A 14,782-nucleotide genomic window follows, 5' to 3' on the forward strand; every position below is an offset into this window, starting at 1 on the left:
GTTCCACCAGCATTTTGTGTGTGTTACCTTTATCATGTTGCTTTCTCACTCGTTCAGTTAATAAGGTGATTTGTTTGGATTGTACTGTTCCTTCAGCATGTTACACATTTCTTCCTTCCCCGCCACACCCCCAATTGATTAGTTAAATAATTTACTTGCTCAGTCAGTTCACCACGTTCACACGCTGTTTTCTAACTCTGCACGTTCACATTTACATTCCTTTATCTAACTCTAACTCAGCAGCCTCAGAGTTTTTGGTAACACTGCTGGCATCCAGTCCGCTGTTTTATTTCCTGACATTTTCTGAATCTTATTCCATATCTTGTCAACATCACCCATGAGCCAATTTTTATTAGACTTGGCATCAATAGCACATTTCTTCCAGATAAGCAAGCACTCAAACCCTCTGTTACCTATTCGTTCACTGCTGGAGATTCTGCAGTTTGTTTCTCAAACTTGGTTAATAATTTATTTCAATCTCAAAGGCTACTCTTCACTTGGATGTCAATCACATTTCTTAGAATCGCAACCCAAAATGTGTAACTAGAGTTACGAACAAAAAATATAATACTAGAGTTATAACCTAAAACACCAACAGAGTCGCAATCCAAAATTTTACCGGAGCTGCATCCAAGATAGCAATAGAGTTGACCCACAGTACCAGCAGAGTCACAAACCTAAGTATTTTAGTAGAGTTGTGCCCAAAAGGTATCAACAGTCACAAACCTAAGTACTTTAGTAGAGTTGTGCTAAAAACCCAGAATATTTAGCATGGATTCACCACAAATAACAAAATAGAGCTTTACACACTGAACATTCCTTCTTTGTCCAGGGAATTTTCAAAATCTGTTTATCATCTGTACTGCTCACGATGCCAAAATTGTTGGATTTTTTTTCCCCCAATCCACAGTTCTTTTAGGAGTCCAAGAACGAGTTGAAAACTTGTTACTTCAGGATTGTTTATTGAAAGTTAAAAACAAAGAAACAGACACAGAGCATAGGACAACAGTTTTACTACCAGGAGATGAGCAGAAACTAAAGAACAAAGAATCAAGATTCATGATTTTTGCAGAAACAGACATTTTTACAGCGAGTTAAGGCAAATTCCTGAGGTAAGGGAGGGTCTATTGGAAGACACACACAAACATAGTACATTTAACACTTAGCCAATGAAAATTGAAAGGTTATTAACCGTTATATAACTTATATTGTTTTGCCATCAGCAGGCGTAATCTAACACCACGTATTGTGAAAATACAAATTATATGTTAGAGGAATTACAATTCAGTCTTGCTAAAATCTCATTAATTCAATTAATACCTTATTATAAACATAACAAACGACCAATTCTATCACCAGTGTCAACTTGCTGCATTTATGCAAGTTGGAAGACTGAAAAAAAATCCATTCCCACACGCACAGCAGGCAAATAACATTTTTCCACCGTGAACTCCCTTGTGTCTGCTGTTTGGATGAACGACTGAACCTTTTCCCACAGTCAGACATGTTTTTCCTCGATTTGCTCCCCCCGTGCATCATCAGGGAAATGACGTAGTGAATCCCTCCCATTCTTCAAGCAGCTGAGCTTCTGGTCTCCAGTGAAGATACGGGAACTCCAGTGAACAAAAGCTGGTGCGTTCTCAGCTCCCCGTTTCAGTGGGTGTCACTGAGTTAAAACAGGAAACATCAGTTCTGACACAAAGCGTGCTTCCAGCTGGGATGAGATATGTCCCCTTTTCCCAGGATCGACAACCGATATACCGGTGTTACACAAGAAATGCCTGTTCACTCCTTCAGTAACTGGAAGGGAATTTACAAGGTTGCTTCAGCCAAATCTCACCCTTACGCGGAGCACACGTCCAGGTTCTCCTTGCTACGGCCGGTGTGGTATCAATTTAGCAGCTCCACCGCCACATTGAAAGATCGATGGTGAACTGACATTCACAGCAGAACTGATTGCGTTCTTGCATTTGAGAACACTGCACACCTCTCATTTGTCTTTTCTACCCTGAAATAAGTTTATAAAGGCATTGAAGGGCAAAGGTGGACACTTCAGCTGAGGCAGTTCTAGTAGCCAAGGTGAGTTCTGATATCATGTTGTTAGGGTGAGGCTCCACACAAGTGGAGAGAACAAATCCTCATCTTCCATCTGGTCACTGGCCAGCTATCTGGACTCGGCATCAAATTCCCTGTCCACCCGTTCTTATCATAATGGGAGAATCCTGCCACTCACGTATCTGCGACTTGGCTCAACGGGCTCTGTCTGTTTCCATAATTGAGCAAGTCTGGGCATGTCCCACTGCCCCACTGGGAGCGCAGAGTGTTCACACAGCTACTCGCGGAGCCTTTCTGATCACCGCGGCCCGGAGGAGACCGGCGGCGGTGGACTCGGAAATGGCACTGCTAATGAACGCCGAGGGAGGGGCGATTAGACATTCTCGCTGGAAACGGTTAATGTGTGGAACTTTTGTACCATCCATGCTGCAGGTCAATTTGCACCCAACACCTCTGCATTATGCACCCAGACAGGACAGAAGAAACAATGGCCTCACTTGGCAGAAGGGTCCAGGACTGGGTGGCGTTCTACAAAGGCAATTCGCTAAAGAAACAAAAGAGAAGCACGGTCTGATCCTTCCCATGCTGCTCTATCGGCATTTTAATTCACCAGAAATTGGACCCAGTATTTTCTATTGAGGCCTCAGTGTCAATTATTCCCATGGTATGAATGTCATCTGGTTATGGACTTAGGACCTGATCTCAATATTCCACTTCAATTGATAGAAAATCGTTGATCTACTTGTCTGAAAGATACAGTGTTTGTACTGCGTGTCAGATAAACTCAGAACTACAATTATGGTCGGAGTCATAAATCCCGAGAAAAGAGCAGGGAATAAGGAATGTTAACACACTGGGTGTGTTGTAGATTCACTGAGCATCCGAGACAGAGTTTAAACTAGAACTGATTTATTAGTCACAGATGCAGAATATTAAACTCCAGTCCCACTAAAGGTGAACATCAGCAGAGGAAACTCCTCCCATTCCCAGTGATGAGCCGCGGTAATAATTGCAAAGTTTGACATGGACAGTCACTCTTGAACTTGCCTCTGGATTTAGCAACTGTGACAGTGAAATATCCAGCATGCAGCTTATTTAAACTTTCTCCCCAGTGTGAGCTCATTGCTGCTTCACCAGATGGGATAACTGAGTGAATCCCTTCCCACATTCAGAGCAGATGAATAAGCTCTCCCCAGTGTGATCTGACTGGTGAGCCAGTAGGTCAGACGACCAAGAGACACCCTTCCCACAGTCTGAGCAGGTGAACGGTCTCTCCCTAGCGTGAACCGACTGGTGTGCCTGTAGGTCAGATGACTGAGAAAATCGCTTCCCGCAGTCGGAGCAGGTGAACGGCTTCTCCCCAGCGTGAACTGATTGGTGTGTCTGTAGGTGGGATGACCGAGTGAATGCCTTCCCACATTCAGAGCAGATGTACGGTCTCTCCCCCGTGTGAATTCGCTGATGAACCTTCAGTTGAGATGACTGAGTGAACCCCTTCCCACAGTCTGAGCAGACGAATGGCTTCTCCCCGGTGTGGACTGACTTGTGTACTAGCAGGTCAGACGATCGAGTGAATCCCTTCCCACATTCCGAGCAGGTGAACGGTCTCACACCAGTGTGAATTGCCTGGTGGGTCTGCAGGTGGGATGACCGAGTGAATGCCTTCCCACATTCTGAACAGGTGAATGGCCTCGCCCCAGTGTGAACTGCCTGGTGCGTCTGCAGGTGGGATAACCGACTGAACTTTCTCCCACATACAGAGCAGATGTACGGCCTCTCCCCAGTGTGAACTCGCTGATGCACCTTCAATTGAGATGACTGAATAAATCTCTTCCCACAATCTGAGCAGGAGTACGGTTTCTCCCCAGTGTGAATTGAATGGTGTGCCAGTAGGTCAGACGACCGAGTGAATCCCTTCCCACAGACTGAGCAGGTAAATGGCCTCTCTCCAGTGTGAATTCGCTGGTGTGTCTGTAGGTTGGACGACCGAATAAACCCCTTCCCACATTCAGAGCAGACATACGGTCTCTCCCCGGTGTGAACTCGCTGATGTACCTTCAGCTGAGATGACTGAGTGAATCCCTTCCCACAGTCTGAGCAGGTGAACGGCATCTCCCCGGTGTGAAATGACCGGTGTGCCAGTAGGTCAGATGACTGTGTAAATCCCTTCCCACAGTCCGAGCAGGTGAACGGTCTCTCCCCAGTGTGAACTGACTGGTGTGCCTGTAGGTGGGATGACCGAGTGAATGCCTTCCCACATTCAGAGCAGATGAATGGCCTCTCTCCCGTGTGAACTGACTGGTGTCTCTGCAGGTGGGCTGATCGAGTGAATGTCTTCCCACATTCATAACAGGTGAATGGCCTCTCTCCAGTGTGAACTCGCTGATGAACCTTCAGCTGAGATGACTGGGTAAATCTCTTCCCACAGTCTGGGCAGGTGAACGGCCTCTCCCCAGTGTGGACTCGCTGGTGTGTCAGCAGATCAGATGAATGAGTGAATCCCTTCCCACACTCAGAGCAGATGTACGGCCTCTCCCCAGTGTGAATCCGCTGGTGTGTCAGCAGATTAGATGACCGAGTGAATCCCTTTCCACAATCAGAACAAATGAACAGCCTCTCAGCTGTGTGAACTGACTGGTGTGCGTGTAGGTAGGATGACTGAAGGAATCCATTCCCACATTCAAAACAGATATAGGGGCTCTCCCCAGTGTCAACCTGTGGGTGTCTCCACAGTTCGGATGGCCAAATATAATCCTTCCCACAGACTGAACAGGTAAATGGCCTCTCCTCGGGGTGAACTTGCTGGTGTTTCATCACGAGGGATGACTTAGTGAATCCCTTCCCGCACGCGGTACAGCTGAACGGTCTCTCTCCCTCGTGAACTCAATGGCGTGTCTCGAGGAGGGCCGAGTGAGAGAATCTCTTCCCACACGCAGAAATAGTGAACTGTCTCACTGTGGTGTGAACTTGCTGGTGTACCTCCAGGCTGGGTGACTGAGAATATCCCCTCCCACACACCCAGATGAATGGCCTCTCCCCAGTGTGAAGAAGGCTGAGTGAGTGTATCCCTTCCCACACCGAGAGCAGCTGAATGATCACTCCCTGCTATCAATTCTCTGACGATTCATCAAGTCAGATGTCAGGATGTACTGAATCCCTTGCACAATGAATGCGGTTGAAGAACTGATCTCCAGCGAACGATTGCCGGTGCGTTCTCAGCACCCCAGTTCCAGTGGATTTTAGCTGCGTTAAAACAGAAAACTTGTGCTTCAGCGACAAAGCACAGTTCCAACTGGGATGAGGTACTTCGCCATCTCCAAGGATCGTCAACAGAAATATTGGTGTTACATAGGAAACAGCTGGTCCTTCCTCAAATATCTGGACCGACACAACTGATGTTTTGATGGACTTGAAGTTCCTTCACACAAATTCTTTGCCGTTCCTAACCTGTAAATAGATTTACAAAAGACATTAAAAGGGTGAAGGTCAGAGTTTCAGATGAGGTCATTTGAGCCTCTGACACTGTCAAAGCAAGGCTCAATCCAAATTGGAGGGTCAACTCATCTTCTAACTGGGCACAGATCCGGCACTTGGAATGACCATCAAATTCTCTGTTTCCCTGTCTGTACCGAACTGAGCCAGTTCTGCAATCTGTGACAGCACACTCAGTTTGTCTCTCCCCCAATAGCATTTTTTTCCTTCTGAAGTTTTGTTTTTGTCCTACAGCACAAGGAGGACATATCTCACAGCTGATCCTGGAGACTTTCTAGTGGCACTGACCTCTCCCGCACCACCCCCTGCAAGGAATTCGATGGTGATGAATTCATCGATGGCATTGCATCTATTGAGGGGGGAGGGAGAGAGGCATTAGTCTACCTCATTGGACGTTGTTGATACGTGGCCCTTTTGAGACCTGAAAGCTACAGGTCACTAGTTACCCAGGACAAAGGAGTTTGATATCATTACGTATCCAGAGAGAACTGTGTAAAACATGTTCTGATGGATACTTCTATGGGCCGAAGATTGGCTGACAATCAGGGAGCAAGAGTGGGAATAAAGAGGGCCTTGACTGGTTGGCTGCCGGTGACTGGTGGTCTTTTGCAGGGGATCAGTGTTGGGACAGTTTCCTTTTGAGCTTTTCGTCAATAATTCGGATGAAAGAATCCATGGCTTTGTGGCCACATTTGTGGGTGGTACAGATAGGTGGAGGGGCAGGTGGTCTGCAGAAGGACTTAAGACAGATTGGCAGAATGGGCAAAGCAACGGCAGATGGAATACATCGTAGGGAAGTGTGCTGTCATGTATTTTGGTAGAAGGAATAGAGGAATATTTTCAAAACTGGGAGAAAATTCAAAAATCAGAAGTGCCAAGGGACTTGGGAGTCCTGAAAAATTCCCTGAAGATTAACTTGCAAGTTGAGTCTGTGGTGAGGAAGCCAAATACAATGTTAGAATTTATTTTGATAGGACTAGAATACAAAAGCAAGGATTTCATGCCGAGACTTTCAAAGACATCAATCAGACTGCATTTGGAATATTGTGAGCAATTTTGGGCACCTTATCTAAGAAAAGATGCACTGGCATTGGAGAGGATCCAGACGAGGTTATTTCAGCAACAAACTTGCTGAGGCATGAGGAGCGTTCGATGGCTCACACAGGAGCTCAGAGCAATGAGATACAGGGACAGCCACAGGCAACAGTTGCGGCCCTTTCCCTGCCAGTCTGTAGGACGTATTTTTGGAAGCGCACGTGGAGGAAACAGGATCTCTCAGATACTGCCGAGCTCCAGTTATTCACAGACAAGGATAGGAATTCAGGAAAAAATTATTTATTTAGAGATACAGGCCCTTCTGGCCCCTGGAACTGCACTGCCCAGCAACCCCCGACAACCCCGAGGTAACCCTAACCTAATCACGGGACAGTTTTCAAAGTTGAATTAACCTACTGATCGGTACGTCTTTGGACTGCGGGAGGAGGCCGGAGGACTCAAAGAAAACCCACACATCCCCAGTGGAGGACATATAAAGACTCTTTAAAGACGTGGGAATGACCTGTGCGGTAATGGCATTACGCTAACAGCTACACTACCACGGCGTCCAAAACACTAATCCAAGTTAACCTCGGATGAAGAGTCTATTTCAGTCAATAAAAATGTCTATTAGTGCTGTATTAAAACAAAACACAAAACGCTTGCATTAGAAAAATCGTCTTTATTCTTCCTCCTCTTGTTCTGGACCTCTTTACCCATAAGGCACAGCAGCTGAATTAGGCCACTCAGCCCATCAAGTCTGCGTTGCCAGTCCAACATGGCTGATTTATTACCCCTCTCAACCCCATTCTCCTGCCTTCTCCCTGTAACCTTTAATGCCCCGCCAAATCAAGAATCTATCAACCTCTGCTTAAATATACCCAAAGGCTTGGCCTCGACAGCCGTCTGTGGCAATTAATTCCACAGATTCACCACACTCTGGCTAAAGAAGTGCTTTTTCATCTCTGTTCGAAATGGACATCTCTATGCTCTGAGGCTGTGATCTCTGGTCCTAAACTCCTCCACGATAGAAAACATTCCCTCCACATCAACTCTATCTGAGCCTTTCAATATTCGATAGGTTTCAATAAGATCCCCCCTCATTCTTCTAAAGTGTGTACAGGCCCAGAGCTGCCGAACACTCCTCATATAACACCCTTTCTTTTCCAGAATCAATCTTGAGAACCTCCTCTGCACCCTCTCCAAAGTCAGCCCATCCTTTCTTAAATAACTACAGGCTTCCCCCGCTATCCAAAGGTAGAGTATTCCCATGAAACCATTTTTAAGCCGAAATGCCATGAAGCGAAGAAGCAATTACCATTAATTTATATGGGAAAAAGTTTTGAGCGTTCCCAGACCCAAAAAAAACCTACCAAATTAAACCAAATAACATATAAAACCTAAAATAACACTAACATATAGTAAAAGCAGGAATTATATGATAAATATACACCCTATATAAAGTAAAAATATTGTACGTACGGTGTAGCTTCACTTATCAAAATCGGGAAGACAGCGAGCCAAAATCAATTTGGAGAAAAAAAAATCAGCATGTACACGCATACGCAAAGAACTGCCCGCACAAGGCTTCACGGTCATGGTAGTCTTTCTCCGGGTAAACACACATATAAAATGGGCGTCTTTTCTTCGCAAATAGCGAAAACCCTCTTTGGTTAGCAAAAACAGGTACTGATATAGATCTTTCGTAACAGCGAGCTGCCGTAAAGCGAATGTTCAAAAAACGGGGGACACCTGTACTCACAATACCCCAAGTGAGGTCTCACTAATGCCTCACAAAGCCTCAGCGTTACTTCCTTGCTTTTATATTCTAGTCCTCTTGAAATGAATGCTAACATTGCATTTGGCTTCCTCACCAGAGTCTCAACCTGCAAATTAACCTTTAGGCAATCCTGCACGAGGTCTCCCTTAACACCTATAACAGTTATTAATCTTTCACAAAGATAATAAAAATAATCACCAACTCCACTATTGTTTCCCCAAACTTCAACCTCCGCCATCACCCATTTTCCAATCACGTCGTATGTCAGCATAACCTTGGCAAATCTTCAATCAATTCCTTATATTCTTGACCATTAGCTAACAAACCTAAGACTATAAGACTGTAAGTTAGGAGCAGAATTGGTCCACTTAGCCCACTGAGGCAAAATCGGAAAAGGGTGAGTACCGGTATCCCCCACTTTACGAAAGTTTGCTTCACGCCACTTCGCTTTTACGAAAGACCTACATTGGTACCTGTTTTCGCTAACCGAAAGAAATCCAAAGATCTTTTGCTTCTACGGAAAAAAGGCGAAAAGGGAAATAGCGTTCAGCGTTTGTTTTGAAGCGAGTCATTATAGAGGCAGCGTGCACCCCAAGCAGCGAGAGTGGCGCCACCAAGCTCCTTCCCCGGGAACTACACTCAGCATCAAGCCCCCATAGCTTTGAATGGTGTGAGATTTTGGCTACGATTGACAGTGCTCCAATGATTGCAGAAAAGTATGACTTTAATTTTGAAAGGGCACACAGGTTTAGGGAAGGTTTGCAGGATGTTTGAGTGCTTACAAAGAACTGTATGATAGAAAAATGTGTGAACCTTCCAGTGTGCTCGCTGTCTTCCTGAATTCTGGTAAGTGAAACTACACTGTACACAAATTATTTCTATTTTATATAGGCTGGGCATTTATCATATCATTCCTGCTTTTACTAGATGTCAGTGTTATTTTAGGTTTTATGTGTTATTGGGTATGATTTGGTAGGTTATGTTTTGGCTCAGAAATTTTTCCCATATAAATGAATGGTAATTGCTTCGTCACTTTACGCCATTTCGGCTTACGAAAGGTTTCACAGGAACATCTACTTTTGGATAGCGGTGGAAACCTGTACAGGATCGAAGGTGTTTTATTTGAATGCGCACAGTATACGGAGAAGGGTAGATGAACTTGCAGCACAGTTACCGATTGCCAGGTGAGATGTTGTCGGCATCAGTGAATCATGGCTGAAAGAAGATTATAGGAGCCTAATGTCCAAGGATACACATTGTATTGAAAGGACAGGCAGGAAGGTAGAGGGGGTGGCATGGCTCCGTTGGTAAAAAATTAAATCAAATAATTACAAAGAGGTGACGTTGGGTTGGAAGCTGTTGAATCATTGTGGACAGAGCTAAGGAACTGCAAAAGTAAAAAGACCCTGTCAGAAATTGTATACAGACCCCCAAACAGTAGTAAGGATGTGGTCTACAAATTACAGCAGGAAGTAGAAAATGCATGCCAAAAGGACAATGTTGCAATAGTCATGGAGGATTTCAATACACAGGTAGATTGGGAAAATCAGGCTGGTGCTGAATTACAGGAGGGGTATTTCTAGAGTGCCTATGAGATGGCTTTTCAGAGCAGCTCGTGGTTAAGCTCACTAGAGGATCAGCTATTCTCAACTGGGTGTTGCTCAATGAACCAGAATTGATTAGAGAGCTTAAGGTAAAAGAACCATTGGGGCAAGAGATCATTATATGATGGATTTCATCCTGAAATTTGAGAAGAAGAAGCTGAAGTCAGATGTATCAGTATTACAGTGGAGTAAAGGGAATTACAGAGGCATGAGAGAGGAGTTGACCAGAATTGATTGGGGAAAAAAAAAACACTGGCAGGGATGATGGCAGAGCAGCAATGGCTGGAATTTCTGGAAGCAATTCAGAAGGCACAGGATATATACATCCCACACAGTAGGAAGTATCCTAAAGGAAAGATGACACAACTGTGGCTGATAAGAGAAGTCAACGCCATCATAAAAGCCAAAGACAGGGCAGGTGATAGAGCAGAAATTATTGGAAAGTTAGAGGATTGGGAAGATTTCAAATACCAACAGAAGGCACTAAAGAAGTCACTAACAAGGTAAAGATGGAATATGAAAGTAAGCTATCTAATAATATTAAAGACAATACCACAAGATTCATCAGATGAAGTGTAAAAGAGAGGTGAGAGTGGATATTGGACCACGGGAAAATGATGCTGGAGAGGGAGTAACGGAGGGAGGGGGGCCCAACAAAATGGCGGCCGAACTGAATAAGTATTTTGCATTTGTCTTCACTACGGAAGACACTAGCATTATGGTAGAAGTTCCTGGTGTCGGGTGTCATGAAGTGTGTGAAGTCACCATTACCAGAGAGAAGGTTCTTGGGAAACTGAAAGGTCTGAAGGTAGATAACTCACCTGGACCAGATGCTGTGCAGCCCAGAGTTCAGACAGAGGTGTCTGAAGAGATTGTGGAGGCATTAGGAATGATCTTTCAAGAATCATGAGATTCTGGAATGGTTCCGGAAGACTGGAAAATTGCAAGTGTCACTCCACTCTTCAAGAAGGGAGAGAGGCAGAAGGAAGGAAACTATAGGCCAGTTAGTCTGACCTCAGTGGTTGGGAGGACGTTGGAGTCGATTATCAAGGATGAGGTCTCGGGGTACTTGGGGGCACATGATAAAATAGGCTGTAGGCAGCATCGTTTCCTCAAGGGAAAATCTTGCCTGCCAAATCTGTTGGAATTCTTTGAAGAAATAACAAGCAGGATAGACAAAGGAGGATCAGATGATGTTGTGTACATGGATTTTCCGAAGGCCTTTTGATGAGGTGTCACACACGAGGCTGCTTAACAAGCTACAAGCCCATGGTACTACAGGGAAGATTCTAGCATGGATAAAGCAGTGGCTCACTGGCAGGAGGCAAATAGTAGGAATAAAGGGAACCTTTTCTGGCTGGCTGCCGGCTGGTGACTAGTGGTGTTCCACAGGGGTCTGTGTTGGGACCGATTCTTTTTACATTAAATGTCAATGATTTCGATGATGGAATTGATGGCTTTGTTGCAAAGTTTGCAGGTGATATGAAGATAGGTGGAGGAGCAAGTAGTTTTGAGAAAGTAGAGAGGCTAGATAAGGACTTAGACAGATTATGAGAATGGGCAAAGAAATGGCAAATGGAATAGAGAGCCAGGAGGCATACGCTCAGGCACTTTGGCAGAAGAAATGAACAGGTTGACTATTTTCTAACTGGAGAGAAAATACAAAAGCTGTGGTGCAAAGGTACTTGCGCAGGATTCCCTGAAGGTTAATTTGCAGGTCGAGTCTGTGGTGAGGAAGGCAAATTTGATGTTAGTATTATTTCAATAAAAGCAAGGATGCAATGGTGGGAGTTAATAAAGCACTGGTGAGTATTGTGAGCAGGTTTGGGCCCCTAATCTTAGAAAGGATGTGCTAAAACTGGAGAGGGTTCAAAGGAGGTTCACGAAAATGATTCCAGGATTGAATGGCTTATCATATGAAGACCATTTGATGGCTTTGGGTCTGTACTCACTGGAATTCAGAATGAGGAATGATCTCATTAAAACCTGTCGAATGGTGAGAGGCCTTGATAGAGCATATGTGGAGAGTATGTTTCCTATGGTGGGGCAGTCTAGGACCAGAGGATATAACCTCAGAATAGAGGCACGTCTTTTTAGAATTGCGATGAGGAGGAACTTCTTTAACCAGAGAGTGGTGAATCTGTGGAATTTGTTGCCAAAGGCAGCAGTGGAGGCCAAGTCTTTATGTATATTTAAGGCAGAGGTTGACAGATTCTTAATTGGTCAGGGCATGAAGGGATACGGGGAGAAGGCAGGAGATTGGGGCTAAGAGGAAAATTGGATCAGCCATGATGAAATGGCAAAACAGACTCGATGGGCCAAATGGTCTAGTACTGCTCACGTATCTTATGGTCTTAAATATACCCAAAGACTTGGACTCCACAGCCACCTATGGCAACAGATTCCAGGTTCACCACTCCCTATCTAAGGAAATTCCTCATCTCCTTGCCTAAAGGACATCCTCTTTTTGAGGCTGCCTCCTCTGGTCTCAGACAGTCCCACCATAGGAAACTTCTGGCATTCCATTCTAAGATTAGAAAACCCATTAACAACCCTCTTTGAAGTCTGAATATTATTTGCACCTCCCTGTAAAACATCATTTATAACTTCTAGAGTTGTCTTCTATCTGTAGACTTATTTGCAGTTTATTTATAATTTTATCTGTTCTACATTTACTTTGTGCTGTACAATCGACCACATGTGTCATGAAAGTGACACACTTTATATTAAAAAAAATCAACAATATCTTTGTATTCCTGGTGTGAGTACAGACACACCCAACCCCGAGATACCAGGCAATGTCATCTGATTCCAAATAACTGGTTTCTTGGATCATTACAGAATGTCTCTCTGGTGCTTCCCTCTTTCATATAATCAGGGCTCCCTGCATAAGTTCCTCCACGCAGTTGCCACATTTTAGTCTAACACCTTCTCCACAATTACCATATTCATATTCTCCACCACAGCACGTTTTACCTGAACACAAGGTTGCTACAAGACCCAAATTCTGGCACTGAAAATGCTTTACTTTTCAGGTGACCCAGGTTCAATTCTTGCTGCTGCCTGTAAGGAGTTGGTACATTCTCCCCGTGACCACGTGGGCTTCCTCCGGGAGCTCCAGTTTCCTCCCACAGTCCAAAAGAGCTACCGGTTAGTAGTTTAATTTGTCCTTGTCAATAGTCCCGTGATTAGGCTAGAGTTAATTGGGTGTTGCTGGGTGGCATGGCTCGAAGGGCCAGAAGGGCTGTTCACATTGTTATGACAATAAATAAATAAACTAGTAAAAAAAAACATCCATGGGGGAGGCACATAGACTCAAATTGTATAACTTGTATAAACAAAATTAGCTCTACCCAGCAACTTTCTTACCCATTAAATTTAATTAATACCAACAGGCTATCTGTTTTTACTCAACAACAAAGCCCTTTTAAATATTTAGCATCCACATCATTCCCCCCCCCCAATTAAATTAGTTTTAACTCAGTCCATCTAGAGGCACTCCAGTGATTACTCCCCAAAGCCACTGTCATTCAATATAATTCCTCGGCGGTACTTTCCTTCCTTCCCACAGATCTAACCCCAAAGCTTTCTCACAACATTTGCTATCTTTACAAGACACTCAGGGTGGCCCATCTATTAAAGATTTTGTGCCCACCATACCTCCCAAAATTTTCAAAAACTCAACAGAAGCTAAAAATATTCTCTTCTATCCTCTCCTACTAAACTCTCCCTTCTCCAGCCCTTTATTTCTTCCACCAGTCAACTTCCCAGCTCTTTACTTCAAACCCGCCCCGTTTCATCCATCACCTGCAACCTTGTACTTCTTCCTCCCTCTCATCTATACCTGACCTGCTGACTCCTTCAGCACATTGTGTGTATTACTTAAGTTCTTCCCTTCTTCTTTTATTTAAGTCCTGTCTCCTGCCTTCATCACTGGATGATAAACTACTATAATCCTCATTTTCCCTTTCCCCAGAAACCTACCCTTCACCCTTCTTCCATACAAGTCCTGTCACCCAATACTACCTCCCATTCGCTGCTTCCGTCTCCTTCGTCACTTCCTGCCATCTCTGTCCCGCCTTCCGGCGTGAGAACCATTCCCAACCCCAGGCTTTGTTCCAATCCGAATTCTCCCACCAACTCCGCCGGATCCCGGCCGCGTATACGGCCTCGGGACCCGCTCGAGAGTCCAGGTCATTCAGAAAAAGAGAAAGCGAGTCGATCAACTCAAACTGCCCGACTCCTTACCCAACCCCCCTCCACACTCCCGCTCCTACCTGCTGCCAACACTGCGGAGTCTTTTGTCCATTGGGCGCATGCGCCGTCTACGGAACCAGCTGCAATCCTTACGCCTGCGCATTTGATCGGTGGGTCACCGCCGGCGGATTCTGACACCCGAGGATTTCTGGGTAAGCGAGGCGCCATTCGACGTCTCTGGCAGGCACACGCAAAATGCTGGAGGAACTCCGCCGGCCAGGTAGCACCTATGGTCAAAAAAAGAGTACAGTCGACGTTTCGGGCCAAAACCCTTTGGCAGGACTGGAGAAACACCAAGTGATAGGTGAACCCTGGAGGGCGAGAGATGAAGTAAAGAGCTGGGAAGTTGATTGATGAGAGACAGAAGACCATGGAAGAAAGAGAAAAAGGGGAGGAGCACTGGAAGGAGGCGATAGATGGGCAAGACAATAAGGGGGATGGGAAATGGTAAAGGTGCGGAGGGGGTGGGAGGCATTAGCAGAAATTTCTGAAATTGATGCTCATGCCAACAGGTTGGAGGCGACCCAAACGGAATTTAAGGTGTTGTTCCTCCAGCCTA

At 45.0% G+C, this 14,782-nt stretch overlaps 1 protein-coding gene across 1 annotated transcript in view; it reads right to left on the bottom strand.

Moving 5' to 3' along the window:
- Positions 1 to 997: 997 nt before the first annotated feature.
- Positions 998 to 14,782, bottom strand: part of LOC132381748 (zinc finger protein 271-like) — a 30,066-nt gene continuing 16,281 nt past the window's right edge. Inside the window, exon 5 of the mRNA XM_059951319.1 lies at positions 998 to 4,937. Coding sequence (XP_059807302.1) covers positions 3,175 to 4,937 — 1,763 coding nt within the window. The 3' untranslated portion in view covers positions 998 to 3,174. The remainder of the gene's footprint in view (positions 4,938 to 14,782) is intronic.

The sequence above is a fragment of the Hypanus sabinus genome, chromosome 26 (genome assembly GCF_030144855.1).
Source record: "Hypanus sabinus isolate sHypSab1 chromosome 26, sHypSab1.hap1, whole genome shotgun sequence".
NCBI lineage: Eukaryota > Metazoa > Chordata > Chondrichthyes > Myliobatiformes > Dasyatidae > Hypanus > Hypanus sabinus.